Source organism: Neophocaena asiaeorientalis, unplaced genomic scaffold (assembly GCF_003031525.2).
Source record: "Neophocaena asiaeorientalis asiaeorientalis breed wild unplaced genomic scaffold, Neophocaena_asiaeorientalis_V1.1 scaffold223, whole genome shotgun sequence".
NCBI classification, from domain to species: domain Eukaryota; kingdom Metazoa; phylum Chordata; class Mammalia; order Artiodactyla; family Phocoenidae; genus Neophocaena; species Neophocaena asiaeorientalis.
The window spans coordinates 213198-240260 of NW_020175045.1; the positions used below are offsets into that span (position 1 = coordinate 213198).

Here is a 27063-nt window from a genome sequence, read left to right on the forward strand (position 1 = left end):
GAAGGCAGGAAATGAACCGGATTTGAGGTGGAGCTTTGCTGCCCCGGCCCTGGAGCCTCCCAGAGCTTCTCTGTCAGGCTGCCTGCCGACCCCAGGGCAACACACGCTGCGGGCCCCCTGCCCAGTCCCTGCCAGCGTGAGGGCTGCGGCCCGGGGTCCAAGCCTGGCCTTCCACGTGGCTTGGCCCCCTCCTGCCCTGTGGGGCGGGGCGCCACCTGTGAGTGAGTGGGGAGGGGCCCTGGCCGCAGCCCCTGCCCCTCGCCCTTCACAGGGTGAGCCTGGCTGCCATCTCAGACGATGCTGCCCCTCTTGCCCAGATCGCTCTCAGCTCCCTCCCTTTTCACTGGTTCATCTCCATCCAGTGCCTCCTCCCACCTTGTCCCCTCCTGTGCCTTCACTGTCACATCAGTGGCCTTTCCAGAAGGACAGTTGTGAAGTGAGTGGTCAGTGGGCCATGCGTAACTTGAAGCTGCAGGTGGACCACAAAATACATCCAACAGACGAAAAACCACCAGGTCTGCTGTCCAGTTACCCTGTTGGATTCTCGTGATCAGGAATTGAATGTCCCTTAGTTCGGGGAGCCTGAGGGAGCATTTGAGTTCTAATTTAACTAAACTCAGAGCCAGAGTATTTCTGGATCTGTCATTTTTGTCCTCAGTGTTTTGGCTTTCTTGCTACCCTCTTAAACTTGGCGCCTTTTCTAACCACGCTGTGGTCAAAACACGTGCTCGTTATTGAGGAGTGTTTTATCAATAGAGAAATCAGTGAAAGTAAAATAAACTCATACATTCACGTAGCTTAAAAAGTCACGGGACTTCCCTGGTGGTCCAGTGGTTAAGACTCTACGCTTCCACTGCAAGGGGTGCGGGTTCAATCCCTGGTTGAGGAACTAAGATCCCATGTGCCTGCGCGATGCGGCCAAAAAAATAAAAATAAGATAAGATAAAAAGTCACAGTGCTTCAAGGCAGGTAATGAAAACTGGCCTTCTCTCTCCAACGTCCTTTCTGCCTCATGTCCACAGTGTCATATTTTTAAATTAATTAATTTTGGCTGCGTTGGGTCTTCATTGCTGTGCACAGGCTTGCTTTCTAGTTGCGCCAAGCGGGGGCTACTCTTCGTCGCGGTGTGCGGGCTTCTCATTGCGGTGGCTTCTCTTGTTGCGGAGCACGGGCTCTAAGCGTGCAGGCTTCAGTAGTTGTGGCGCGCGGGCTCAGTAGTTGCGGCTCGCGGGCTCTAGAGCGCAAGCTCAGTAGTTGTGACGCATGGGCTTAGTTGCTCCACGGCATGTGAGATCTTCCCGGACCAGGGCTCAAGCCCGTGTCCCCTGCATTGGCAGACGGATTCTTAACCACTGCGCCACCAGGGAAGTCCCACAGTGTCATATCAGATGTCTGCTGCCTGCATGGCCACCTGGAGACAGCAGGTGCTCCCAGCTCACCGGGGCTGCTGGATTCCCTGCACGAGGCCTGTGCTTGGCCCCTTCAGGGCTGCTCTGCCTGGAGGAGTGAGGAGTGGGTGTGGCGTCCAAGTTGGTTCCATGTCCCTGCATCTCCTCATCCAGGAGATAGACCCTAGCCTTGGGTGGAGGCAGGCAGGACCCACGGCAGGGGCCTCAGAGTCAGAAGGCCTGGGTGGACCTTGGGCTGTCTGTGCCCAGGTCCTTGTTCAGTAAAGTGGGGCTATTCAGACCAAAGGGATTCATCCTTATAAGACACTTAGAACAGGACTTGGCACTTATAATACACGTTATGGTTCCTCATCCATTCAGCAAATACATGAGCACCTCTTATGCCAGGCACTGTTCCAGGCACCCAGGACACTGAACAAAACAAAGATCCTTGTCCTCGGGGAGCTTACGTTCTAGTGGGGAAAACAGACCAACAGTCAAGGTAAAGGAAGCGTACGGTATGTTAGACGGTAACAAACGCCGGGGAGGAGAAGCAGAGCAGGGTGACGGATGCCTGGGTGCGGGGGTGGCATTTGGGGTACATTTCATGAAGGAGGTGAGCTTTGAGCAGAGAACCCAGGGAGGTGAGTTAGAAAGCAGAACCTGGGGGAAGAGTGCTCTGGGCCAGGCAGGTAGAGTCACATCAGCCAGTACGGTGTCCACGACCCACAGGGTGACTTACGTTTACATGAACTAAAATGAGATAAAACCAAGCATCGAGTTCCTTGGTGGCGTCAGCCACGTCTCGGTGCTTAGTAACCACGTGTGCTGGTGGCCACTGTGCTGGACAGAGCACATACAGACACTCCCCTCTGCCCAGAAGGTTCTGTTGGACAGAGCTGAGAGCGCAGGGCCCGAGATGGGTGTGCCAGGGTCTCGGGAGCCAGAATGGAAGCAGGGCAGGTCTCGCTGCTGTGCCGCAAGTGGCCTGGGGGCAGCGGCAGGGCCACCGTCAGGGAGCAGCCAGGCGAGAGCCGGGGTTGGGGCATGGCCAGGAATAGCCAGCTTCTGACTTCACGGGGAAGCTGCTGATTGACTGGGTGCATGGGATGGGCGCTGAGGCTGGGGGCTCCAGGCGGCGTCAGGGCTTCTGGCCTGAGCCGTTGAGCTGCCGTGGCTGCCACGTGGCTGAGAGAGGAAGGCAGGGGTGAGGCTGCACGCGTGTGGGTTGGAGAAGCCTGGACCCTCCCCGCCGGCCCTTCCCCCCAACCCCCAGGGAGGAGGACCATCTCCCAGGTCCGCCAGCTTGCGCTTGCACTGGAGAGACCGCCCAACAGGATCTGGTCAGGAGGATGAGGACTTGGTAGGAGCTGTCTGGGAGAGGAGGTGGGGGTGGGGATGTTCTGGAAGCTGAAGGGAGAGGCTGCCCTTTAGGCTGCTGCAGACTGCGGCTGCCCCCGTTGGCTTGTATTTGTATGTCTGCCACGTGTTCTCCCCGTGCTTACAGGTCTTTGACATTTTAACAACCTTGGGAGTGTCGATGTTATCGTCCCATTGTGCAGATGAGGAAAGTGGGGCCCAGAAGGTTTATGAACTTGCTCAGGAGACACGGCTGGTCTGTGGGCAGCTGGGAGCGGGTCCTGTCTCATGGGGTCGCTGGATGTCAGATGGGGGTAACCTGGCGTTTTGTGGTCACCAAGTGACTTCCGGGGCCTCGGACGTGATCCCTGTGGCCCAGACCTTCCCTCGGGGCAGGGCCGTGCGAGCAGTGTGGGTTTTGTGGGCCGACCTGAGGACCTGACCGCCTCTCATAATGGGCTTTCTGTGCGCGCAGCTGCTGAGCCCACACCTCCTCGGGGCTGGGTACTGCCTGTTCGGAACAAACACCGGTTTCTAGAACTTGGCCAAATGGCCCCGTTCCTCTGGATTCCTGCCTTCTGTGGCAAGCGGAGCCCAGGGGGATGGAGGGAAAGGAGCAGATGGTGCCTGCCTGTCACACCGCTCCCAGGGCGGCCTCCTGGACAGCTCCCGCACTTCCCTGGTTGGCCTCCGCCGTCCCCACCAGCGAGGTCCGTGAGCTGCAGCTCTTTGCCAGCTGGGGCCAGGGCCGCTCCTTCCGGAACACGTCGTCCCGCTGGGGCCTCGCAGGCTCTGGATTTGTGGTGTACTTCGCCAGTGGGAGGATGCCAAGCTGGGCAGAGCAGGGCACCTGATGAAGCCCTGCCTGGTGGAGAGGGGAAGGGAGAACGTCACCCTGAGTCACCCTGGGCTGCTCCTGACCTTGGAACTGGGGCGGCGTCTGGGCGTAAGTGAGAGGGCTTCTTGGAGCCAGGCCCTGGAGGCTATGCCAGGGCCACCCTCCAGGCCTCGGAGGGGCACCTGAGAGGTGGGCAGGCAGATGAGGGGCGGCCCGAGCGCCGGTCTGTGCCCACAGAGCCTCTCGGAGAGCAAGCGTTGGAGGCCAGACCCTTCGAGGTCAGAAGGCTGAGGCCCGCCCCCCAGGGCGAAGCCAGTCACAGAGGCGCCCCTTTTCCTCTGCCCTGAGCAAAGACACTGCCCGTCACTCGAGTCAGGTTAGCTCTGCCAGCCCACAGCCCGGAGGAGTGGAGCACGGTGTGGATGTGCCAGCCTCGCCTGCCCCACCAGGCCTGCCCGCCCTGAGCACCCGTGACGGGGGCTTCCTTCAGGGGGAGGAATCTGGAGTGGCTGGCAGGCCTAAAAAAAAGGTTCAAAAGCGTGTAGTACGCAGCTCCCTCTGTCTCTCCCCTCTGTCTGCTTGAGATCCCCAGCAGGTAACGCAGACCCGCATCGCCACCTAGTGACCGAGGTGCCGCAGGCCTGTCCTTCCCGCCGCCTGCGGTCCAGCTTCCTCACTGCTGCAGGGATGACTCTTGGGTCAGGGCTTTTCTCCCCCCTCCAGTTTTCGCACTTTCAGGTCTGCACAGTATGCTTACCTTAGGATCTTTTAAAAAGATAGAACCAAATAATACGTTCAGACATTTTCTTAAGAGACATAAGCTTCTCGGAACATTCACACCCGTGCGCGAGATGCACTTGCCTACTCTCTGGGCCCGGGGGTTCGGGGGCTCGGGTCCGGGTCCGTGGCCCACAGCTCTGAGAGGCCCGGCTCGCGGCTCCCTCACGTCTTCCCGGTTTCTTTAGGGATGAAATTCATTCAGTGGCGTCAGGCAGGTGAGGCATCGCTGAGCACTGCAGCCCTTGGGGAGCGCTTTCCCTGATGTTTGTGCCTGAGCAGCCCTGCCTGGGGCTTCCTTCCTGCTGCGCCCGGAACCCTCGACGGGGTGAGGCTTTTCAGAATCATACCCCAGAGAGACCTGCGTTCCCCCCACAGTTTTAGGAGCTTGCTAGAACTTCTGCTTACGTGTAATTAAAAACGCAGTCTCACTGCTGCATTTCAGTGACTGGTGGCTCCCGTACAGGATGGCTCCGAACAGACGTGCCGTCACCGCAGACTTGATTTTTTTTTTTTAATTAATAGTAATCTTTTATTTATTTTTATATTTATTTTTGGCTGTGTTGGGTCTTCGTTTCTGTGTGAGGGCTTTCTCTAGTTGTGGCAAGTGGGGGCCACTCTTCATCGCAGTGCGCGGGCCTCTCACTATCGCGGCCTCTCTTGTTGCGGTGCACAGACTCCAGACATGCAGGCTCAGTAGTTGTGCCTCACGGGCCTAGTTGCCCCGCGGCATGTGGGATCCTCCCAGACCAGGGCTCGAACCTGTGTCCCCTGCGTTAGCAGGCAGATTCTCAACCACTGTGCCACCAGGGAAGCCCCGCAGACTTGATTTTAAAACCCCTCGCCCGTCCTGTGACTTGTCAGTGTTCCCAGGTGTCAGGGCTGTGGAGGCTGTGTCCGAGGCTCACATGGCTCTCGTTTGGGCCTGTGGACGGCCCCTCACCCTCGTCCAGGTCAGCGTCACCTGGGCAGGCGTCCCAGGAAGTCACCCACTCGGCCTTGTCAGTTTACGGGGAGAGACAGGCCTCTCGGGGTTCCCTGTGGGTCTCGCATGGAGATGGGGGTCTTGCCAGCTGCCCCGGCCCACCTGAAGGGTCAGTGGCTGTCCCGTGGGCAGAGCTGAGGCTCAGAGAGACCCACAGTCCCGGGCAAGACGCCGTGTTTGTGTAGGGAGTGATTTGTGCAGTGCCTGGGCCTTGGGGGTGGCCAGCCTCAGGGGACAGCGTCACCCCGACCTGAGGCACTGTTTCCACAGCTCGGGCACAGCCTGGCAGAGCACTGTCCTCCCGGGCTGGCCGGCTTGCTCGGAGGGCTGAGGCCCCACGTGGCTGGCACGATGTCCGTCAGAGGCCTTCGTGGCTCGTTGAGAGAGAGACTTGCTGGGTGCCCAGTGGCCACCCTTTGAAGTGTCCTCCTTTTCAGCCATCGGGTTCAGACGTAGCCCCTGAACTGCAGTTTCCTGCACATGTGCCCAGATCTCCATCATCCATGAAGCCCTTCTCCCGCCCGCTGCGGTGCCTGTGTGCCTTCTGCCTGCTTTGGGTGGAAATCTCTGCCTGGCCTCTCCCGCTCATGCCGCCAGCCCTGAAGCGGCTCTGGCCGGGTAACCGGGACTCTGCGCAGCAGTCAGAATGGTTTTAAAAGCGTCAAGTGAGGCACGTACCTGTCTGAGAAGGACCGAGGTGCCGCTGAGTGCTATAAAATAAGGACGGTTCCCGAGTCTGGTGCTGATCTCCAGGCATAACCCTTGTTAATAGGTTTTCTCGTGGGAAGATTTTGGGTAAACAAGATCCACTTTGACCTCTGTCCATGGGGCCGTCTTGGTCCTTCTGTGTGATTTATTGCGAAACGATCTCTGTGCTCTGTTCATGCTCCAGCTTCCTCTCCCTGGCTTCTGTGCTAGTGTCCTGGGGCTGCCCTGACAAATGACCACCAACCAGGTGGCTTAAAACAACAGACAGTCACCCTCTCATAGTTAAGAGGTCAGAAGTCCCCGGTCAAGGTGTCGGCAGGATGGTTCCTTCTGGAAGCTCTGGGTGGGGGCCCGTTCCAGGCCTGTCCCCTAGCTTCCGGCGGCTGCTGGCAGTGCGAGGGGTTCCTTGGCTCGTGGACGTGTCACTCCAGCCCCGAGCTCCCTGCGTGTTCCTGTGTTGCTGTGCCGTCACAATGTGTCTAAGGAACCGGTCACTGGACCCACCCCAGTCCCACGTGATTTCATCTTAGTCTGCAAAGATCCTGCTTCCAAATAAGGCCACGTGTGCAGGTACCAAGGATTAGGAACGCAACAGATCTTTTGGGGGACACGATTCAATTGCCACGCGCTCTTCTGGGTCTGTAGGTGCACCAAGCAGTCAGAGCGGTGAACGAAGCAACTTGGCTGGGTCTGTGGGCATCTGGTTGCGTCGGGCCTGCAGGGTCTCCCCCCAGATCAGGATCACCAAGGGAGACCCCAGGGGTCTGAGTCCTCACCCGGCACCCCTGGGGGCTGTGGTGTGGATGGGCCTGGGGGCAGCCAGTCTGGGCCCTGGACCAGGAGCCCCGCTCAGCGTGCGTCCGTCTCCACGATCTCACGCTGTCCATCCTCTCTCCCTGCAGGCTGGAGCAGCCCTACTTCAGCGCCAACGCCCAGTTCTTCCAGGCGCTGAGCCAGTGCTCTGCGTTGCAGCGCCTGTGCCTGGTGTCCCGCAGTGGCACCCTACAGCCCGAGGCTGTGCTGGCCTTCATGGCGCGCTGTCTGCACGTGGTCGTGTGCCACCTGTTCACCGGCGAGTCGCTCAGCACCTGCCGGAGCCTGCAGCAGTCCCTCCTCCGCAGGTGAGTGTGCGTCGTGGGGGCTCGGGCGCTGTTCCTCCCTAGGCTTCCCTGGGGGCCAGAGGTTGTTTCTCGGAGTTAGAGAGTGCTGGGCGGTGATGCAGTGAGCCCCCTGGCCTTTTCTCTGCCCCGGGCTCAGCGTTCTGCGTAGTGGGAGCCCCTCTCCCTCGCGCGTGACAGGACCCTCTTCCCCATCCAGCCCCTCACGTGTTCCCCTGGCACAGCTGTCAGAGGCGGGAATGTGCGTGGTGCTGCGAGTCACCTGCAGCCCTTAGCATCCCGTCCGCTTCCCCATCTCGTCCTTGTTCTGTGCGGGACTTGCTTCAGAGCCCTCGCCATGCCTGGTCTCCTCGGCCTTCTAGGCTGTGACGGGCGCAGCCTTTCCCTGGCTTTCGTGACCTCGACACTTGGAGGGCACTGGCCAGGTGTCCGCGTTTCTGTTGAAAACAGCGCGTTCATCCTGCGCCTCTGATTCCAACCCTGCATCACAGGGCTCATCACACTTTGCCCCCTCTTTCCTCGCAGCCTCTCCCTTCAGCAGCAGACGGCCTGGCTCTCCATTCCCTGAGCTGTGTTTGCTGATTTGTCCCGTCCCCCCGGTGTGCACGTGGGGCAGCTGCTCTGCTCCTGGGAGGTGGCACCTGGGTCGCCCCATCAAACACCGTCTTCGAATGACCTGGGGCCGGCCTCTTCCAGTCTCCCTCAGCCTGGCCATGTTCCTCGCTCCCACTGCCTCGGACTCCACTTTGCGTTCACCCCACGTCCCGCGTGGCCTGCTTCCTTGTTTTTCTGGTGTTCGAAGCCTTACTGAGGTCGGAGGGTCAGAGCTCTTGTGAGGGCCACCCCTCAGCCTCCTCCTGTCCCCACCCCCCCATACCCAGAGACAAATGTTCCCGGTTCTCAGTTACCCTTCCTATGTTTCTTTTGTAGGATTAGCAGGTACACAGATGTTTTCCCGATCCCCTCTCTTACACTCAGTTTGCTTTCTCACTTAATGATGTATCTTGGAAGTCGCTCATTCTCCGTTCATCCAGCTGTTGCTCATTCTTTTTACAGCACTGCGTTAAAGAGAAATCCTGGTAAAGTACGCATAACAAAATTTACCATTTTAACTGTTTTGGTTTTTTTCCATTTTAAGTGTTTTCACCATTCCGAACTGAAACTCTGTCCCCATTAAAAAATAACCCCCTCTCCCCCTCCCCCAGCCCCTGGCGCCCACCCTTCTACTTCCTGTCTCTACTCCAGGGACCTCCTATAAGTATAACCGTATAGCGTTTGTCCTTTGCGTCTGGCTTTTTCTGTATTGCTTTGACATTTGAGAGACTTAAAAGATAGAAATAATATATTATTATATATATTATCATATATTGATACGATTTAATCAATATATATCATCATATATTGATTAAAATAAAGCCACTTTGGCTCCCTGAACGTCCAGTGTGAGTTTACTTTTTAAATTTTAGAAGTCCATCCAAGCATCCATGAGAAGCACAGTGTTTTGTTTCCCTGTGTTCCCAGCGTCCCTGAATGTGTCATGTTGCATCTGGGTGTGCAGCCTGTGTTGTCCACCCAGCATTGTTTCGAGATCTGCCATGTGTGGCTCCCGTGGAGCTAGTGTGTTCCTGCTAAGTGCTGTGTGTGGCAGCCCCCCAAGCGGATTCATCACGCCATGTGTCTGTTCTGTTGAGGGAGATCCTGGTGGTTTCCATTGTTTCTCTGCTCTAGTGAATGTCCTCGTGCGGGCTTCCCTGGGTGCAGCCGCGCAGGTTCCTAGAAGCGGCACTGTAGGGTGTGTTCGGGAGATTGCCCAGTTGCTTGCTCTCCAGGACGCTTCTCCTAAGCCCGGCTTCCCTGTGGGCGTGAGTGTTCTTGGCCCTTGTCCTTGCTCATGCGAGACACTGCCAGACCCTCCCGGGGCTACCGGGTGAGCGTGTCCTCCTGCCGTGTGAGCTTGTGTCGCGTCTGTTTCCAAGGAGCATCGCTTGATGTGCTAATTGCCCGGTACCGTCTCCTCGTTTGTGACCGTCTCTTCACATCCCTCGGGGACTCTACTGTGGGGTTCCTTTCGGGAGTGGGTGGGGGACTTGGGACCAGCGAGCCTGTGCTGCGGCCGCCTGTGCTGGCGCCTGTCGTGGGCCCTGGCCTCGAGTCCTGAGGCTGCGTCCTCCCGGCTTTCCCTGCCCACCGTGTTCACTGTTGATTCAGGTTACGGCTGTGGGTTTAATGCCATCCCGCACTGGCCCCCGTACACCCTAAGCTTCCTCTTAAATCTGCCACCTCTCCCGTACCTTGGTCTGAGAACCTAGGCAGCAAAGCCTCTTGGTTTGTGTGCAAAATACAGCTCCGTGGGCTTTGAGTGATGGCTATGGGGAATCTCCCTGGAGACTGCCAGACGTGAACTTGACCGCTGCGTGTGCAGAAGGTTCAAAGACTTCCTGTAAACGCAGGTCCCGCTGGGTGTTAACTGAGCGAGTTGCCAGATACCTTTGGTCAAGTGAGTATTTACTGTCTGTCCAGCCCGAGGTGGTGACTTGGCTTTGCCTGAGATCTGTAGGGAAGCAGTTCAGTGAGGTGATGTCCGCAGGGTCCACTCAGGCCGGCTCCTCCATATTCTGTGACTTCTCTCACCTGTGTGCCTCTGCAGTGCTCGGGAACTTCTCCTGGCCCAAGGCGGCCTGTGTGAGGGCCGCTGATGTCAAGTGCAGAGACCCTTGGGATTTCTGAGCCTTCCAGCTCACACTGGAGAAGTTGGGGAGGGGGTGGAACTTATGTCTCCGAATAATTGACTGCAGTTCCCTGATATGAGGTCACTTACCTCTGTCTTAGGTTGACCTCAGATGGCTCATCTGGAGTCAACCGTAGTGAGGGCTGATGGCTGTGCACCCGCTGGCCAGCTCTGCTGACGTCCTTTGAGATGCCAAGGTCTATTTTTCTTAATAAGAGGAGATGGTATGTTTTGAAGACCCTTTAATACACATAACCTAAAGTTTGTTACTTTAGACGTTTCAAGGTGTGCAGTCCAGTGGCGATGGGCACATTCACAACGGGACCTGCATTCCACTTTGTTTCTGTGAACTGAGGCCAATTTAACTGAGTTTCCTGTGTCTCTGCGCTTTGTTTGCATTTAGGGGCAGCAGTTGCTCGAGTGGTTGTGGGGCTTAAAAGGCAGAGGGTTTAAAGCAATTTTCCCTCCTTCCGGGGCAGCGCTCCCCGCCCTTTGCCCTCCGTCAGGGGCCTTTGCGGAAGGCGTGTGGCCTTGCCTCTGCTGCTCCCCGCAAACCAGGCCCCGCCTTCCCCTAGTGGGTGGGTCCTGGAGTTTGATGGTTGGTCCAGCTAGCACTTAGATAAGTGCCCAGGATTGGAGTGCAGGCCTGGAGCGGCGCTTCCTGTGGGGGGATGTGAGCTGAGCAGGTCGCTAGGGGCGTGAAGCGCTTAGAGCCTCTGGAGCGGAAATCCGCCCATGTCAGCGGTGTCCCTGGCGGAGCGCTGAGGGTGGCCGCCTCTTTGAGGCACGGCTTAGAGCATCGCAGCTTTCCTCTCCCAGCTTTCCATGTCCCTCGGGTGGCGGGACATGACCACGAGGAGGCCCAGCTGGTCACAGAATTACAGAAGTGCCATCGCCAGGGGGTCTCCGGAGTCACAGGGCTCCGGCCACCCTGCCGGACAGTCCTCGTGGTGGTCCCCTGTCCTTGTGGTTTGCTGTTGAGTGTCCCAGGAGGAATCCTAGCTAAGGTTTTCCCCTCCCTGGTGTTTATAGTATCTCTAAAAATTCAGGGACTTCCCTGGTGGTCCAGTGGCTGAGACTCCGCGCTCCCAATGTAGGGGGCCCGGGTTCGATCCCTGGTCGGGGAGCTGGATCCCACATGCCGCAACTAGGAGTTCGCATGCCGCAACTAACTAAATAAATATTTAAAAAAAAATTTAGACTCTACGCCTCAAGCTGTTTTCAAGTGCGAATCCCCTTGGCTCCACCGGCCGGCATGGCCAGCACATCCAGGCTGGAGTTATCGAATGGCTTTGTGCTCTGATTGTTTTGAGTTAACACTGCATCATGGGTGTCTTTTGTGTCATTAAATAAAGCTGCACGTAGTTATTTGTTATGCCGTTTGCTATCCGTTACAGGACGTCGTGGTGATTCTGGTCTGGCCGACACAGCTAACTCTGTGTACTCTTGACTCTCCTTCACTTCGGCCTGGGTTTTCCCGGCTGGGGAACCTGGGGAAGGGGCCCGCTCACCGCTCACCGTCGTGTATCCACCCCTCGGTGTCCCCATTTTCTGCGATTGAGCTGATGCTAAACTTAGCTGGTGGGCTAAATGGGATACAGGCTGTACGGCGCCCAGGCACGTGGACTCGGACAGACGGTAGCTGTTTGGAAAACAGGGTGCCGGGCAGGTGGTGTGGCCGCTCCACGCAGCGCTCTCTCCCTCCTGCTCTCTGCCCACTGGGCTGGCGATGGGTGTGTGAGGACGGGAGCCTGCTTTTCTTGGGCGTGGCGATCGTGACGTCACTGTGGCTCTGCCTGCCTCTGCCCTTGAAGCGGCCGGGAGGAACGTTGGTCCTCTTCACCCTCGCAAACCTGCAGTAGGTCACATTCACGGGGGCTCCTCTCCTGGGAGCTGACACCTCCCTGCTGGAAGAGTTCTGCTCCAGGGGCTCCGAGACCCGTGTAGGATTCGGTCACTTCTCAGCCTTGAGGGGTGACTTCCTGCAGTGGGGGGACCAGCTTTGGGCATTGCTGGTTTTCCCACTGTGTGTACACGCAGGAGCCTTCTGCAAAGTGGAGGACATCTGAGGTCACCAGGCAGTTCAGAAGAGCTGCGCTTGTGATGGAGAGGGTGGGAGCATCCCTCATGGGCACTGTTGGCTGATGGAGCTGCTCTGTCGTTCTGATCCTCAGAATCCATCTCAACACAGGGCTCCAGGCCAGTTGATTGGACTTGGCACTAGGTGTGGGTTGCTGCCCTGGGAGTCTTGTGCTCACTCTTGGTTCTGCTCGCGAGGTCCGTGTCTGCCAGCCTCTTCCTGCCGGCAGCCTGCTCCTGGCCTGTCCTTGGGGCCTGTGTTTGGGGCCCACGCCAGTGCAGCCTCTCACTGGGCTGGGAGCTCCCTCCTCTGGCCTCTCAGACAGCACACACCTGCCCCTTTCCTAGGGCGCATAGCACTCTCCCCCCAAAATTATTGCGTTCTTTGCATCTCCTGTTAGATAATGAGTTTTTTGAGGGCCAGCGTGCAATAGCTCTTTTTTCCTTCTGGGTGCTCGGTGCACGGTATTCGAGACCAGGCCTGAGGCTGGCGTTGGTTAAGTGGACTTCCTGGGCGGAAGCTGTGCCAGCCCCTCTGTCCCCTGTGTCCCAGCTCTGGCACAGGCCTGGGCCGTGGCGGGTACCCGCTGAGCGCCTGGTGCCGGCTGAGGTGCTGGGAGCCCTGTGCGTGTTGGAGCGTGGCCCCCTTTGTGGGCTCCTCCAGCCAACATTCTTCCAGCTCCTGCTCTGGGCCCTGTCCTGGATGCCAGGGGCCGCGCTAGTGCCTCTTCACCAGTGCTCCCTTGGTGCCAGTACTGTGTACTGTCTCTGTTGTTCTCACCTCCAAAAGCCCTTTGAGCTACACGCCCTAAGCCCCAGCATTCAGATGGGGAAACTGAGGCTCCAAGAGGCCGGTGATGGTGCAGCAGGACCCCAGCACTGGAAGGACAGCGTTTGTGTCCCCTTCAGGCCTTTGCTGCGGCGCAGTGGGGTCCCAGCTGCTTTTCTGCGAGGCGCCCAGCAGGTGGTGCCGTGGCTCACGGTAGCCGGCCCGCCTGGCGCTTCCGGTGCTTCACAGCAGGCCCGCATTCCTCCCCGGGGGCGCGTGAAAAGGAAAGGCTGGAGTTGTCACTTTTTCTTTCTTTTTTAAAAAATAAATTTATTTATTTATTTATTTTTGGCTGCGTTGGATCTTTGTTGCTGCGTGCAGGCTTTCTCTAGTTGCGGCGAGCGGGGGCTACTCTTTGTTGCGGTACGTGGGCTTCTCATTGCGGTGGCTTCTCTTGTTGCGGAGCACAGGCTCTAGGCACGCAGGCTTCAGTAGTTGTGGCGCACGGGCTTAGCTGCTCCGCGGCATGTGGGATCTTCCCGGACCAGGGCTCGAACCCGTGTCCCCTGCATTGGCAGGAGGATTCTTAACCACTGCGCTACCAGGGAAGCCCCTGTTGTCACTTTTTCTGATGAGTTTCTTTCTTCTCACCCTTTTCCCTGCCTCGAGCTCAGAGGATTATTGAGGCACCTGCCTGCTCACCTGTGTGACATTGAGAGGCCCCCCTGTTTCCTGTGACTCAGCCAGCGGGGCTGGTGTTGTGTCTGCAGTCCTGTCCCTAGGAAGGTGTTGCCTCTCCCCGGGCCAGCACTTGTTCCGGTTCCCGTGCTGCCCCGCGTGGAGATACGTCTCAGCTGGTGGTCGTCGGCAGGTTCTTCTTGTTGTCGTGCCCTCTGGGTTTGGCACCGAGACCTGCAGCTCTGGGTCCCTGCACCGCCAGGACCTCTCTGGTGGTGGTGGCCTCGGATGGGCTGCCTTGGTTCCTCCCTTGTGAGGTGAGTTCACGGCAGGCCCATGTGGGAGGTGCTGTGTGTACAGCGGCATCCTGTCAGCGTTCGTTCTCTTGTTTTATCTTCTGGATCTTGGCTTTGCTCTTTCAAGTTTGAAATGTGAGCCTCTGGACGTTTCTCGGATGTCCGGTGGCAGGCAGCCTCCGCGAGGTTTTGGAGTGGCTTCCTTCTGCATCTTCCCTCACCTTGGGCCCTTCTGGTGGCCCCAGCGCCAGGCTGGACTTCGTTTGGGCCAGTGCCGCTGAGAGCAGTGATGCCTTGTGGCTGCTCCGGGGAGCAGCTCTCCTGCCGGCCTCCCTCCCCGCTCCTGCCCTGGGAACACCCTGAGTTCACTGGATTCCCATTGGGCTCCCCCGACCACCTGGCCTTGGGGACACCCTGTGCAGTGAGCAGAGCCAGCCTCTCTGTCTGTTTTACTTCCTGTCTCTCCTAGAAACCCTGAGTCACCCTTCCTGGCCAAGTCAGTACCGCCTGACCCACCGAGGAGCCCTGTGGCCCGTCGCGGGGGTGCCCTGGGCGTCTCCGTGCTGTGCACCCAGCCACGCCTCTGCTGTCCACTTTCTCCCAGACATGCAGTGGGTGGGGCGCCCTTCCCAGGGATTTCAGAGCTTTCTCGATTTCCTTTGACTCTCACATTCCTGAAAGTTCCCTTCGAGGCCTCGTGAACTCTGGCCTGGGTGAGGGCGGTGTCCTCACTTGCTTCTCTTTTGGTAGTACGCGGGGTGACACGTGGCGTCCCGCTGAGGTCAGACCCCCCCAACCTGCTCACCTCCTGGCCTCGTTGCTCTGTGACTTTGAACCCGTCACTTCCCTCTCTGAGCCCAGTGTCCTGTCTGTAAACCAGCAACCATTGTCCCTGCTTCCTGGCACCGCTGTCTCCTGGTGGTGGCTCGCTGCCGACTGTGTGTGCCCGCCTTAGTGGCGTTGTTCAGGGTCCCCTACGATCCCCTGGTGCGGTGCCTTCTCCCCCCTTGACAAAAGAGGCAGCCCAGCTCTGTGAGGTTTGGGGGCGTCCTGGTCGTCCCGTCCCGAGGGTAAATGGCCGAGCAGGCGTTGGAGGCCAGTGTGGCCGTTCTGCCACCTCCTGTAATAACCCACGGTACCCGGTCCGAGGGGCAGAGGTGCTTACTTTGAGGAAGCAGGATGGTGGGGCAGAAAAGGCTCTCACCCTGACGTGTCCCTGTCCGAGCCGAGCCATCCGGGGTGAGGACGCATTGGTTCTGAAGCAGGCTGAGCACTTTCCCACAAGGCAGGGCCTTCCCGGGCCGCGCCCTCGGGGGTCTCGTCCGCTCCAGGCCACATGTGTTGACTGGCCACAGCCCCCTTTCTCAGGAGCGTCGGGAGGACTCCGACCCTGGGGCGGGAGCGGGCTTGGTCCTCCGTCCCCCTAGGCCCAGCATCCCACTGGACGGGGTCACGTCTCTGGAGCCCATGTGGAAATTCCTCCCCTCCCCCTGGACTGCGAGGAATGTGGGCCCACGAGGCCAAGAGGCAGCAGCCCAGGCCTGAGCAGACACAGTCAGCCGTGCTGCTGACGGGCGCCTGGGCTCCAGGGCCTCCCGCCCAGATGCAGTGCTTCCCGCCCCTCTGTGTTTGTGTTCTGTACGCAAGTGTAGAACCAGGGAAGTTTACAGATACAGGGATACATTGTTTTAAGTCTGGGGCGCACTGGGAGCTTCAGAGTTGAAAGTGGATTCTAAGATACAGAGTTGGCGTGCTGTTCCGCCACCGTAATTGCATTAAAGGGGCAGTGGGACCCCATCTTGGATCCTCAGCTCACTGCCGCGCGGGACAGGTCTCTGGGGTCCGTTTGTCCTTCCTACCTGGAATGGTGATCTGGGAGTGTCACGAAAAATACCAGGCCAGCAGGAGTTCGCTGCTGCAGGCTCAACTGGGGGAATCCTTGGCCTTGACGCAGAGCTTGCTGGCTGGCGAGTTCTGGCTCCGTTTGTGGTGGACACCCAAGAGGCTGGTCTGGGAGCTGGCAGGGCTCGGGCCGCGCGCCGTGGGCCCCAGCGCAGCAGCCAGCGGGTCACGTCAGGGGCGCGCCTGCAGCCCCGGCGACTGATGAGTGTGGAAGATGTCCACTGCTTAGAATCTCCTGTGGCCAGGGCTGTCCAGGCCACCGAGGAGGGGGCGAGGGCGGTGGCTGCACCTGCTGCCGGGCACGCGGCCTTTTCCCACCGCCGAGTAGTTCTCTGGAACAGGAATTCTTCCGTCGTCACTGGAGCCCCTCATTTTCCAGGTGAGGTCTCTGGGGCCGGAATCACCGTGGCTCCGAGCAGGGAGCTGGGGCCGGGCCCGAGGCTTGGATCTGCGGTCAGACTCCGGGCTCCTGCTGGTGTTCACGCCGCAACAGCACGGAACGTCCCTGGGGACCTACTGGTCGCCAGGCCGTGCTTCGCACTCCTGAGGGTCCCTCCCTCGAGGGCGACGTAGGGTGGCTGTCTCTTCTGTAACGAGAAATGCAGCTGTGTTCTGTCGTCCTGTCTCTGCCGTGGTTCACACACCTCCCTTTTCTTAGGGGTCTCTTGGAGGATTGATTCCAGCGAAGGTCTGGGGACAGTGATGCCTGGCGTTCCTGGCTTTGGGCTGTGGAAGACTGGCATGAGTCCCCAGCTGGCGGCATCAGCCCCGTGGCAGGTGAGGGCGGACGACGTGCGGCGCCAGGTCACCAGGGTAGTTGTGAGCAATGGGCATCTCTCCGTTTCTCTGAAGGCAGATTCTGTTACTTCCTTTTAAATTTTTTATTGTGGTAACACATTTATAAGATAATAGTTATCGTTTTAGCCATTTGTCAGTATACAGTTCAGAGGCATTAAATGCTGTGGTGCACCTATCACCACAGTCTATACCCAAAACCTTTTTATCGTCCCAAACAGCAACTCCATGTGCGTTAAACAATACCCCCCTTCTCCTCTTTCCCCCAACTCCTGCCAAGCACCGTTCTGCTCTCTGTCTATGACCTTGACCCCTGTAGGTACCTCACAGAAGCAGAATCCTACAGTATTTGTTCATGATGTCTGCTTTATTATTAGCATGATGTCCTCGAGGTTCGTCCATGTTGTAGCACGTGTCAGAATCCCTTCCTTTTAAGGCCGAGTGAGATTCCAGCCTGTGGATAGGTCATATTTTGTTTGTCCTTTTGTCTGTTGACACCGTGGTTTTCAACTCATATTTTTTGTGAATGAAGTTGAATATCTTTGCGTGTTTTAAAAAATCATTTACAGAAAATGACGAACTAGGAGAACCATCTGCAGGTCCTGTCACTGCCAGAGGTCGGATTGTCCCGGCCTCCTGCCTGCCCAGCAGTGAGGACAGGACCAGTAGCACCATTCAAACCAGGCAGGGGTCTGAGGGCACAGGACAGGGGCTGCAGGTGATTCTCAGCTGAGAGAAAGCACCCAGCCTCCCCCGTGAGAAAACCAGGAACTAAATTACAGCGAACAACTCTGTTTCTGGAGAGTTCAAAAGCCGGCGGTGGTCCGCTCTGGTAGGGGTCGAGGAGGTGACTGCCAGGGGGGCCCAGGGCTTCTGGGGCGTGGGTGCTGGTCCCATGGGACTGCACTGCCCGGGGTGCACTTCGGTATAACGTTTTCCACCCCCTCAGGCAAAGCCTGCTTGTGTTAGTGGAGGGAAGAGACCAGCCCGTGGCCCAAGGTAGGTGGGCCACCTCTGTGGATCGGAACGTACACCCCTGACCCAACTAAGCTCCCGCCTTTAGGCTTCGGTTCTATGGACGGGCTTATCCATGGGGTTTGCATAGAGCTCTTCATGGCGGTGCTGTTCGATTTAGCAAAAGATTGAAAACAACCCAAGTGTCCATCGGTAGGAGACTGGGAAATAAATATGATGCCTCCAGTTGATGGAATGAAATGCAGCTGATAAAAGAACGAGGAAGCACTTGGGGTCACCAAAAGGAATCTTTCAAAGTATGTCTCAAACAAAAGCAGGGGCGTAATCTGTTTCTCTGCTGGCACGTGCATAAAGTGTTTCTGGAAGGCTACGAGAAATCTGTGTTGTCGTTCCTGGGGAGAGGCCCTGACAGCGTCTTGCGGGGGAGGGGAGGAGCCCTGGGGACATCCCAAACCTGCTCCTCTGCCTTCTGTTTTGTCCTGGACTTTGTCCTTCAGGCCTTTCTGGTGACAGAGCCTCGTACTGGAGTTACCGGCTCCAGGGGTCAGGCCCTCGGATTTACAATCCTCTCCCACATGGGACCTGGGGGCCGCATCGGACCATGACAGCTGACACCGAGGGTCTCTCCCACCCCCTTCCTCTGCGTGAGGGCAGATTCCAGGCTGCTCCGAGGTGCCCTGTGGGTCCCAGCAAGTTTGGTGGGGAGCTGAGAAGGGCGCACCCCACACGCCTGCCCAGAGCATCATCTGAGTTCTTTGAACCTTTGATGGATGTTTTATTCTTGGCCACCGCCCGCCTCTGTGTTTTTTTTTTCTTTGCGGTACGCGGGCCTCTCACTGTTGTGGCCTCTCCCGTTGCGGAGCGCAGGCTCGGCGGCCATGGCTCACGGGCCCAGCCGCTCCGCAGCATGTGGGATCCTCCTGGACCGGGGCACGAACCCGTGTCCCCTGCATTGGCAGGCGGACCCTCAACCACTGCGCCACCAGGGAAACCCCTCTGTGCTTCTTGAAGATAGTTGTTATAGTGTGAGTGGCTTTTCTGACTTTGGGTTTTCTATAAGACCTTTATTTGCAGAGGAAGAGGCTGTCAACTTTAATTTTTTTTCTAATTTCTCAGGCAAAGAAACAAACCCAGCAGGTGTTCAGATCTTAGATGATTGACAGGCTGCGTCCCCAGCCGGCCCCTCCCAGAGCCCTTCCAGCTCTGCGGCACCTGCAGGACCAGGTGCAGAGACTCAGGTCCCCGGGGCCCCTTCACGCACTCGGGGGGCGTCGGGCCCAGAGCTACTGCCAGCATGGTGACTGTGCAGGACACCCCTTTCTGCATCTTCCGTGCAGTGGCCGGGCCTGAGCTCCTGGGGGCTGCGGCTGCCGTGCCCTCTGCCTGTGTCTGTGACGAGTTGGAGCCCAGCCCTCCTGGCCAGGCCGGTTCTCTGCTCCTCCACGACGGTCACAGGCAGGTGTGAAGCGGGCGGTCCCTCCCCGGTCCCCCTTCCCTCTGGTAGCTCTGCAGCAGCGTTCTCGAGGCCCATTGGGGCAGGCGGCTCGGCCGGCTTCTCGCTGTGGCCCTGAAGTGCTGCCCGAGCCCTTTGTGGGCCTGCCTTTGCAAGTGTAAAAGTGTTCATGCATTCTGGAATTGATTCTGAAGAAACAACTCAAAGCACAGTTGTGGTTATGCTGTAGTAAGTGATGTTTATCCATACGATAGTTAAAGGGCTCCCTAAGTTGCGTCCCCTAGGGAAGTGGCCAGGCAGGTGTGGCGCCCTGCTGGCCGGGCGGGACCATGGGAGGAGGTGGTCGCTGGGTGTTTTGTTGCTTTGGGGGTGGAGTGGACACACCGTGAGGACTGGAAGGAAATTCACCAAACCTGACTCTGGTCGCCGACATTTTGAGACGCGTCTGGAAAGAACGTGCTCAGCACAGCAGGAGAGTGTGTGGCGCGGCGGTCAGAGCCGCTGGGCAGTGGGTGCGGTGGGAGGCCCCTGCGCTCTCCTTTGCTCTTTCTTTATGGTATTTTCTCTCTAAACAAAACAGTGCCTTTTTTTTTTTTGCGGTATGCGGGCCTCTCACTGCTGTGGCCTCTCCCGTTGCGGAGCACAGGCTCCGGACGCGCAGGCCCAGCGGCCGTGGCTCACGGGCCCAGCCGCTCCGCGGCACGTGGGATCTTCCCGGACCGGGGCACGAACCCGCGTCCCCTGCATCGGCAGGCGGACTCTCAACCACCACGCCACCAGGGAAGCCCCAAAACAGTGCCTTTAAAAAAAATAATTTAATTAATGGCTGCATAGGGTCTTCGTTGCTGCGCCTGGGCTTTCTCCAGTTGCGGTGAGCGGGGGCTACTCCTCGTTGCAGTGCACGGGCTGCTCATTGCGATGGCTTCTCTTGTGGTGGAGCATGGGCTCCAGACGCATGGGCTTCAGTAGTTGTGGCACACAGGCTCAGTAGTTGTGGCGCACGGGCTTAGTTGCTTCGCGGCATGTGGGATCTTCCCTGGCCAGGGCTCAAACCCGTATCCCCTGCATTGGCTGGCGGATTCTTAACCACTGCACCACCAGGGAAGCCCAAAAAGAATGGTTTTAAAACAAGCAAAATCTTGCTTGCTTCCTTGGAGGCTCAGAGAAGGAAGGTATTTTGGGCAGCTGGTTTTTCAGATAGCCGAAGGCCCCATTTTAAATTCCCTGGTGTGTTTTTAACAGCCTCAGGTAGAAAGTTTTCTTCAATGTGGTATCTCCCTTCCGGCTGTTATAAATGGCAGAGAGTAAGTATGGTTGAACTTTCCTGAACCTCTGTGTTTTTGAAAGCCCTGAGTCACCCTCAGACCCTTCGGGAGGGGCGTCTCCACGGTGGCATCGATCTGCAGCTCGCTCTGCAGGTTTCAGAGCGAGTGAGCGGCCCCTGTCGCGGGCTTAGCGTGCGAGCTCTGTAGATCTTGCCTCTGTCGCCCCCAGGTGGGATCCAGGCTAGCACGGTTGCAGGGGCAGGGCTCTGCTCTCCCTGCTGCCCAGGATGGCATGGGGGCAGCTGAGTGCAGAGCTGGGCCTGGGGAGTGCGTGCACGGGAGGGTGCCCAGGGAGGGGGGAGTGCGCCAGGAGGGCACGCACGCCTGCGCCTGAAGGTGAACCCATGGACCTCGCAGGCCTGGCTTTGTGCTCGTGACCCCAGGCCAGAGGCCGCCCCCTCGGGTCTTTAGTGATGTGAGTAGCCCTGGTCAGGGGAGCGGTCCCGAGAGGTGGCCTGTCCTGCTGGCGGTGATCAGGCTAGTTCTGAATGTGGGTAGCTGGAAGGAGTTTTACTTTATTTCATTGTGTCTGTTTACCTAAATCTCAAACTATATTTGAATCACACAAATGAACATTAGAACACATGTGCAGGTGACCCAGCAGAACCCGCGGAGCTCTCGGCCCGCACATGAGGCCCGGCCGAGAGCTTGCCTCCTTCCGCCCGGGGGAGCCCCAGCCCTGGCTCCTCGGGCCGGGGAGGGGCTTTACAGAGAGGCGGGTGCGGGCGCGGCCCCCCAGCCCTGCCCCGGTCGGAGCCGACCCCGGTGCCGACCCCGTGGAGAAAGCCTTGAGAAGGAAGTTGGTTTGATTCTGGGGCGGCCCCTCCGCCCTGCGTGCGCGTCGGCGGTCAGGGCGGCGGGAAGGGACAGCACGCGGCCACATTCCTCGCTTTGGGAGAGAAATTAATCCCCCTTCAGCATCTTGACAACAGCTCATTAAGAGCCTCAGGGTGGCAGGCAGGCAGGAGCCTTGCACGCACATCCCACACCTGAGGGTATTTTGTTTCAAGCAGAGTAGATCGCACAGCGGGTTTGCAGGTGAGGACTTGCCGGTTCACGGTCACAGACGCTGCTGCCGGGGGCAGAACGCAGCGCACAGGACCGGGAGGTATTTCCTCGGCATTTTTATTGCCAGAACATGAAGTTTTATGAGTGTCTTTCTGGCGTTCATTTTACATATGTCGTAAATCCAGCAAATCCAGCTCAGTGTTGCTGGGGGGCCGGGGGCAGGGGGAGGCTGGGACTGCGCTTTCCTTGTTCCCTGAAGCAGGCGCGGGACTTGGGACCCGGCTTTAGCTTTGGCAAATTGTGTGGGCACCTTCCTGCCTCTCGCCCTTTGAGCCCCACGAGATGGAAGTTTCTCCCATGACCAGAGTCACCTCGGGTTCCAGGTGGGAAGGGAGAGGGTCACCTCACTGGCTGGCCACTGGGGCCAGCTCCAGTGTGGTGCCTGGCCTGGCAGATGCTCCGTGGATGTTGTCTCACACCCCACGGGGTGGAGCCTGTCGCCCGTGGGTGTGGAAGGTGAGAGGGTCATCTGACAGTTACTTGTCACGTGTTCCTTGCTTTGGTCTCCTGGCAGAGTGGCTGCCTCACCTGACTTGGGCGTTCATGTCCCTCGAGGGTGGCCTGTGGGCATGCGGGTTTGGCCGCCTGTCCCCTCTCTCCACTCCCCTGCGGGTGTCCTGGCCATGGGGCCTCCAGTGACCACAGACGCTGTTTCTGCAGCCCCCTGGGTGTTACCCTTCAGGGACCCCCGCTGCCCGGGAAGGCAGGGGCCTGCCCCGACGGGCTGCCCTCCTGCCTGCTCCCTGGAGCCTCAGCGTGAGGGGCCCCGGAGGCACATTCCTGTGTCAGCCGGTGCTCTGGGACACAGCCTGACCCTGGCCGCCTCCACGCCCTGAGCCCAGCCTCCCTCCCTCCGTCCCTCCCTCCGTGGTCCTGCTAACAGCCTGCCTCTGGTTCAGTTTCCAGGCCGAGCGGCCCGCGCTGAACGTCGTCATCTTCCCTCTGCTCCACGAGGGCCTGACCGATGTCATCCGAGACGTTCCCATGGTGCACCTGGACGAGGTCACCTTATTTAAAAGCAGAGTGGCCGAGGAGCCGCCAAATCTGTGGTGGTGACAGGAGTGGGCCCCCTCCGGCCCGTCGCCACCTGTGGCCGCTGCGTCTCCGTGGCCGAGGAAGCAGGACTGCCCCGGTCAGGTGTGTGGCTTCCGGCCTTGCCACGGCCGCCGCGGCTGCTCCCCTGCCCGAGGACGCCGGATGCCCGGTGGGTCACCGGAGGAAGGAAGCCCCCTCCCCAGCCCTTAGGGGCCTCCTCTTGTGAGGAGTCTGTGCTCAGTGACGCTCTGGCTGAGACGCATGAGGCAGCGGCAGCAGGGCCGGTTGTCAGGCGACCTGCGGGCCTGGCCGGCGTGGTCTTGGGCTGAGACACCCATCGCCAGGACGCTGACTCCTTGGGGGCCAGGTCCCCAGAGCGCCACGTGACCCCACGGCCGTACCCCAGCCCCCAGGAGAGGCCCTGTGCGCCTGGTCACCTGCCTCGGGCTCTGTGGTGGGCGGCTGTGAGCCCGAGGCAGGGAGGGGCTTGCAGGTGCTGTGGCAGATTTGGGGCTCTCCCCTCCTTCCATTTAACCCAGTTACACCTCTGGTATGTGTCCAGCCACATGACATCAGACAGGTTCGGGCCAGCAGCGGGTTGCTGGGCAGGGAAGCTGCAGGGACCTGTGAAGGTCTCTGTTTCTGGGGAAACACGGATAGACCTGCTTCATTAGAAAACCTTGAAATATTAAAACCCAGAAGGGATGTGTGGGGCTGGAGGAGTGATCACATTACCCCGTTTCAGATAGCTTTATTTAGCACTTTAAAAAAATGCAACGCAGCTATTCCCAAAACGAGGGACGTCCTCCCAGTGTCCTGGGCCTCCCGCCACGTGCCGCCCACTGCTTCTGCCTTGTCAGCCGTGAGACTCCCCCAGAGCCGTCATCCCTGCGGCTGGTGGGCTTCTGAGGGGCCCCAGTTGGGTTCCCTCCACCCAGCGTCTTGCCCCAACGCTCCCGGTGATGCTCCTGGAGACTTCCAGGGAAGGCTGAGTGGCGTCGGGGCGGCTTCCAGCCGGGGGTACCTGGGTCTCCGCAGAGGTTGCCTCCCCAGGACCCCAGGGGCTGGACCCATCTTGCCCCGGCCTCCCTCTCCCTCTGGGCTGGGGGTGTAGGTTCCCCAGGCCCTCCTCACCGCTGCGGCCCGTCTCGGCTGCCGTCCACTCTGTGGCCCCCAGCCCAGCCTGCTTCCCACTCTGTTCCGTGTGATGGTCGCCCCGTGTCATGTAGTGTGTCCTATAGTTTACCTGTTGCAGGGCCCGGTACCTGGACCCTGGGCCTGTGTTCGCCTGCCCTTCCCTGGGTTCTCAAGGGGCAGACAGTTCAGCAGTCCCCGCCCTGCCAGGCCGAGGGGGTCCGGGAAGCCTTCCAATGGTGGAAGTGCTCGGAGGGCCAGGGTCTCGGGACGCACACAGGCACCCGAGTGCTCCGGTCGATTCTCCCTAAGCGCAGTCTGTCTGGTGGCCTCCACCCGTCCCCGCGGCCCCGGCCCTGCTCTCAGCTCCCCGCAGCGCCGGGTGGAGCTGGGTCTCCTCCCCCTGCGCTGTGGTTTTCTTGCCGAGGGTGCAGCTGTCTCCTCTCTGGAGCGTGGGGTGCCCTCCTCCCTCCCTCCCCAGCTTCCGCTGGAGGCTCTTCGCCTCCTGCCCAGAGGGACCTGTCTGCCGCTGCCCCCCGGTGGGACCCCCACCAGACCTGCGGCCCTCCCCTCCGCAGTCCTGACCTGGCCTGAGAGTCACAACCGGGCCCGCCCCTCTGGCCATGCAGGCCGCAGGCCAGGCTGTCCTGGGCCCTGGGGAGACAGGGCCAAGGCCCTCGTTAGGGCCACACGCTGTAGATGAGGGTCTGAGAGGTGGTGGGAGTCCCCCACCCCATTTCTGGGCATGTCTTTCAGTTGCGCCTTGAGACCACCGGGAGGGTGATCAGGAAGGGTGATGTGGGGACTGACTGCTCGTTGCCGTCACAGCAGGAGCATGGCCAGTTACAGCCTGACCGGCAGAGGGACGTGGCCCAGGATGGGGGCAGGTGGTCTGGCCGACCCCGGGACCCCTGGGGCCCTGGGTACACGTCTCCTTTCGTCCAGAGCAACCCGGGCTCAGGCCAGAGGATGATCGTTCCACTAAGAATTTATCCACAGGCTGCCATGGTTTTCGTGCCCTGGCCCGGATGGCCCGTTCTCATGAGCAAGCAGTTTTAACCAGCAGTGTCATTTATGCCAGCACACAGGGCCGGGAGGGGCCGTTCACGAGAGGCTAGGGCACGAGCTGACTTGGAAAGCAGCCCCCGAACAGGAGGCCTTGTATCTTTAGTGTCCCCCTCAGCCGTCCTTTCCTTGGAGCAAGGGTTTCCACTGCTTCTGCACCCAGGGCGGGCCCCCGGCTGTTCACACGCGCTCATTCTTGCTGAGTGCATTCTGGCGCCGGTGTTGATTGCCGCTTACGTTCTGCAGCGTCTTAGGCTGGGAAAAGAACCCACCCTGATGGGCCCCAATTGGCAGAACTGGGCTGTGAAGCGACGGGCCATATGCTGCCTGCCGAGAGGGGCCTGGTCAGCACTGGCGCCTGCGCGCGCGTGTGTGCGTGCGCGTGTGCATGGTGCCCGCATGGACGTCTGTGCACCTACGTGTGAGTGTAGTCTGCTGTGGACGGGCTCTTGTTCCTGGTGTGCGCGTGTGTGCGTGAGGCAGACACTGGGGGAGGTGGGAATGAGGGAGGCGGGGGTCAGGGAGATCTCTCTGTTAAAAAGAGAAACCCCCGGCCTCCTGAGGCCGCCCCTCTGCCTGCGGCCCCTCCTCGCCCCTAGACCCCTCGGCCCCGCCTGCTCCCAGGGCTGTGGCTTTGCCGCGCAGCGTCAGGCAGCCTAGCTGGCCGGGCCTGGAGGTGCTCCCCCAAGGAGGCTTCTTGAGCCTGAGGAGAGTAGAGACCCGCAGGCCCCCTTCCCTGCTGTCGGTGGCTTCTCTCTGTCACGTGCGAGTGTTTTTATTTCCGAGCCGAGGGGGCTGGATTAAGGGCACTTCACTCTCATACAACAAGGGGACAGATTTCATCCCCACCCGTCAGCTGCCCGTCCGAGGACCCAAGGAGACAGGTCCGAGGGCCCCTCCTTGGGCAGGTCAGCAGGGCTGGGTGCTGAGGGTGACACTCCCTTAACCCCCTGCGCCAGGATCCAGAGCTGCAGGCCGCTGGGCCCAGGGGGCAGAAGCTTGCCAGGGGCCAGTGCTGGGTGAGTTGGCCAGGGGATCTGAAGCCAGCAGTCGCAGCCTTGCTGTGTCAGGGGCCTCCCTGGGGGCGCGGCCTTGGCGGGTCTCAGGCCCCCCTCCCCCGCCCGACCCCGCCTGGCAGGAAGGGGACCCGCCCCGACGGGCCCACCCTCGCGTCCTCCTCTGAGTGGCACTGGAGCAGCCGGCAGCCTCCTGCTTCCTCTCGTTCTCACTGTTCGTTCCTTTAGGATTTGAAAATTGCTGAGACCTTGTGAGAAGCAGTGAGAGAAGTTCGTGGGTGAGGACGATGCAGCGCGGCCGTGGCAGCAGAGGCTCCCACGGCTTCAGGCACAGACCCGAGGTGAGGGGGACCGGACGCTGACACCTGTGGTCCTTGTGGCCTCAGCCCCAGTCCCCCTCCCCCCCCGACAGGATAGGGGTGGGGTTGTGCCGAGGGGCTCGGGGATGGTCGCTGGTCTTGCCTGCGTCTAGGGCGCAAGATTGCACTGGGCGTGAGGAACAAATACCCACAGGAATTCAAACAAACTGCGGGTCCGACACAGGCCAGCCACCATCGTCTGAATTACCTTCTGAGGCTCTTTCAAAAGCCAGTGAAGTGTGAGGTCTTGCACTGATGTCACAGGGTCAGGGCATCCACTGCACCAGACTCCAAGCCGGCCGTGCCCACTGCGCTGGGGGGGGGGGTACGAGAGGTGAGGGTGCTTTTGCACGTGTGGCCGTGGGCACATGGCACCCCGCGGCCACCGGCGGCGCTCAGCCCCGGGACCGCTGCCCTCTGACCGTCGCCCACCTGCCGGCCCCTCTGACTGGACCGTCTTGCTTGGCACGTTACCAATGGGAGGAAGGGTGAGGTGAGTGCCAGGGTTTCTCACGGCATGCGCGTGACCAGGTGCTACACAACCGAATACACGTCACCTGCCTTCTGATGACCGGCCTCCTTGTCCTCCGGTGAGGCCGCTCCTGAATTTCGTGTCCAGCTACATTTTTTTTTTTTCCAGCTACATTTTGAATGGGTATTTTCATGTAAATTTGTGGCATGTGAAAAGTTTCAAATAAAGTGGACCTGATTTAGAAAACCTGTGTGGTCCTTCCAGCAGGGGCGCGCCCTGACCTTTCCTCTGCGACCCCCTCTGCAGCCCCGGAGGGCGAGCTTAGGCGGTGGCGCTCCGGTCACCCGCTGCTGTTCAGGTGTTGAGGACAGAGTCTGTGCTTGGCCCCTTGGGGGTCCCTGGATGGAGACGTCTGTGAGACCCAACGCGGGGCACCAGGCGCTGCCAGGGGCCATCAGCAGGCGACTGCTGTGAGGAGGGGCGAGGCCAGGATGGGGCTGGCGGGCAGGGGGGCAGGGACACTGGTGTGGCCCGAGGCTGCTCCCTGCGCAAGGGCTCCGTGAGGCTGGCAGAGGCAGACTCGGCACAGCCCTTTTCTGGGGCCGGTGGGGACTGAGTCAGTTTCATTTTTATTTAATACACATATTTGTAGTTTTCAATTGTGGTAAAAAGTACGTAACATAAAATTTACCGTCTTAACCGTTTTTATGTGCACAGTTCAGTGGCATTAAATAGGTTCTC

General features: G+C 59.4%; 1 protein-coding gene across 2 annotated transcripts in view; it reads left to right on the forward strand.

Annotated features, from left to right (window-relative positions):
• The window catches only part of FBXL18 (F-box and leucine rich repeat protein 18), a 36798-nt gene extending 12320 nt beyond the window's left edge, over positions 1-24478 (forward strand). For both annotated transcript variants that reach the window (XM_024763517.1, XM_024763518.1), the window contains 2 exons: positions 6958-7176; positions 22141-24478. In XM_024763517.1, the coding sequence (XP_024619285.1) occupies positions 6958-7176; positions 22141-22297 (376 nt within the window). In that variant the 3' untranslated portion in view covers positions 22298-24478. The remainder of the gene's footprint in view (positions 1-6957; positions 7177-22140) is intronic.
• Positions 24479-27063: the final 2585 nt, after the last annotated feature.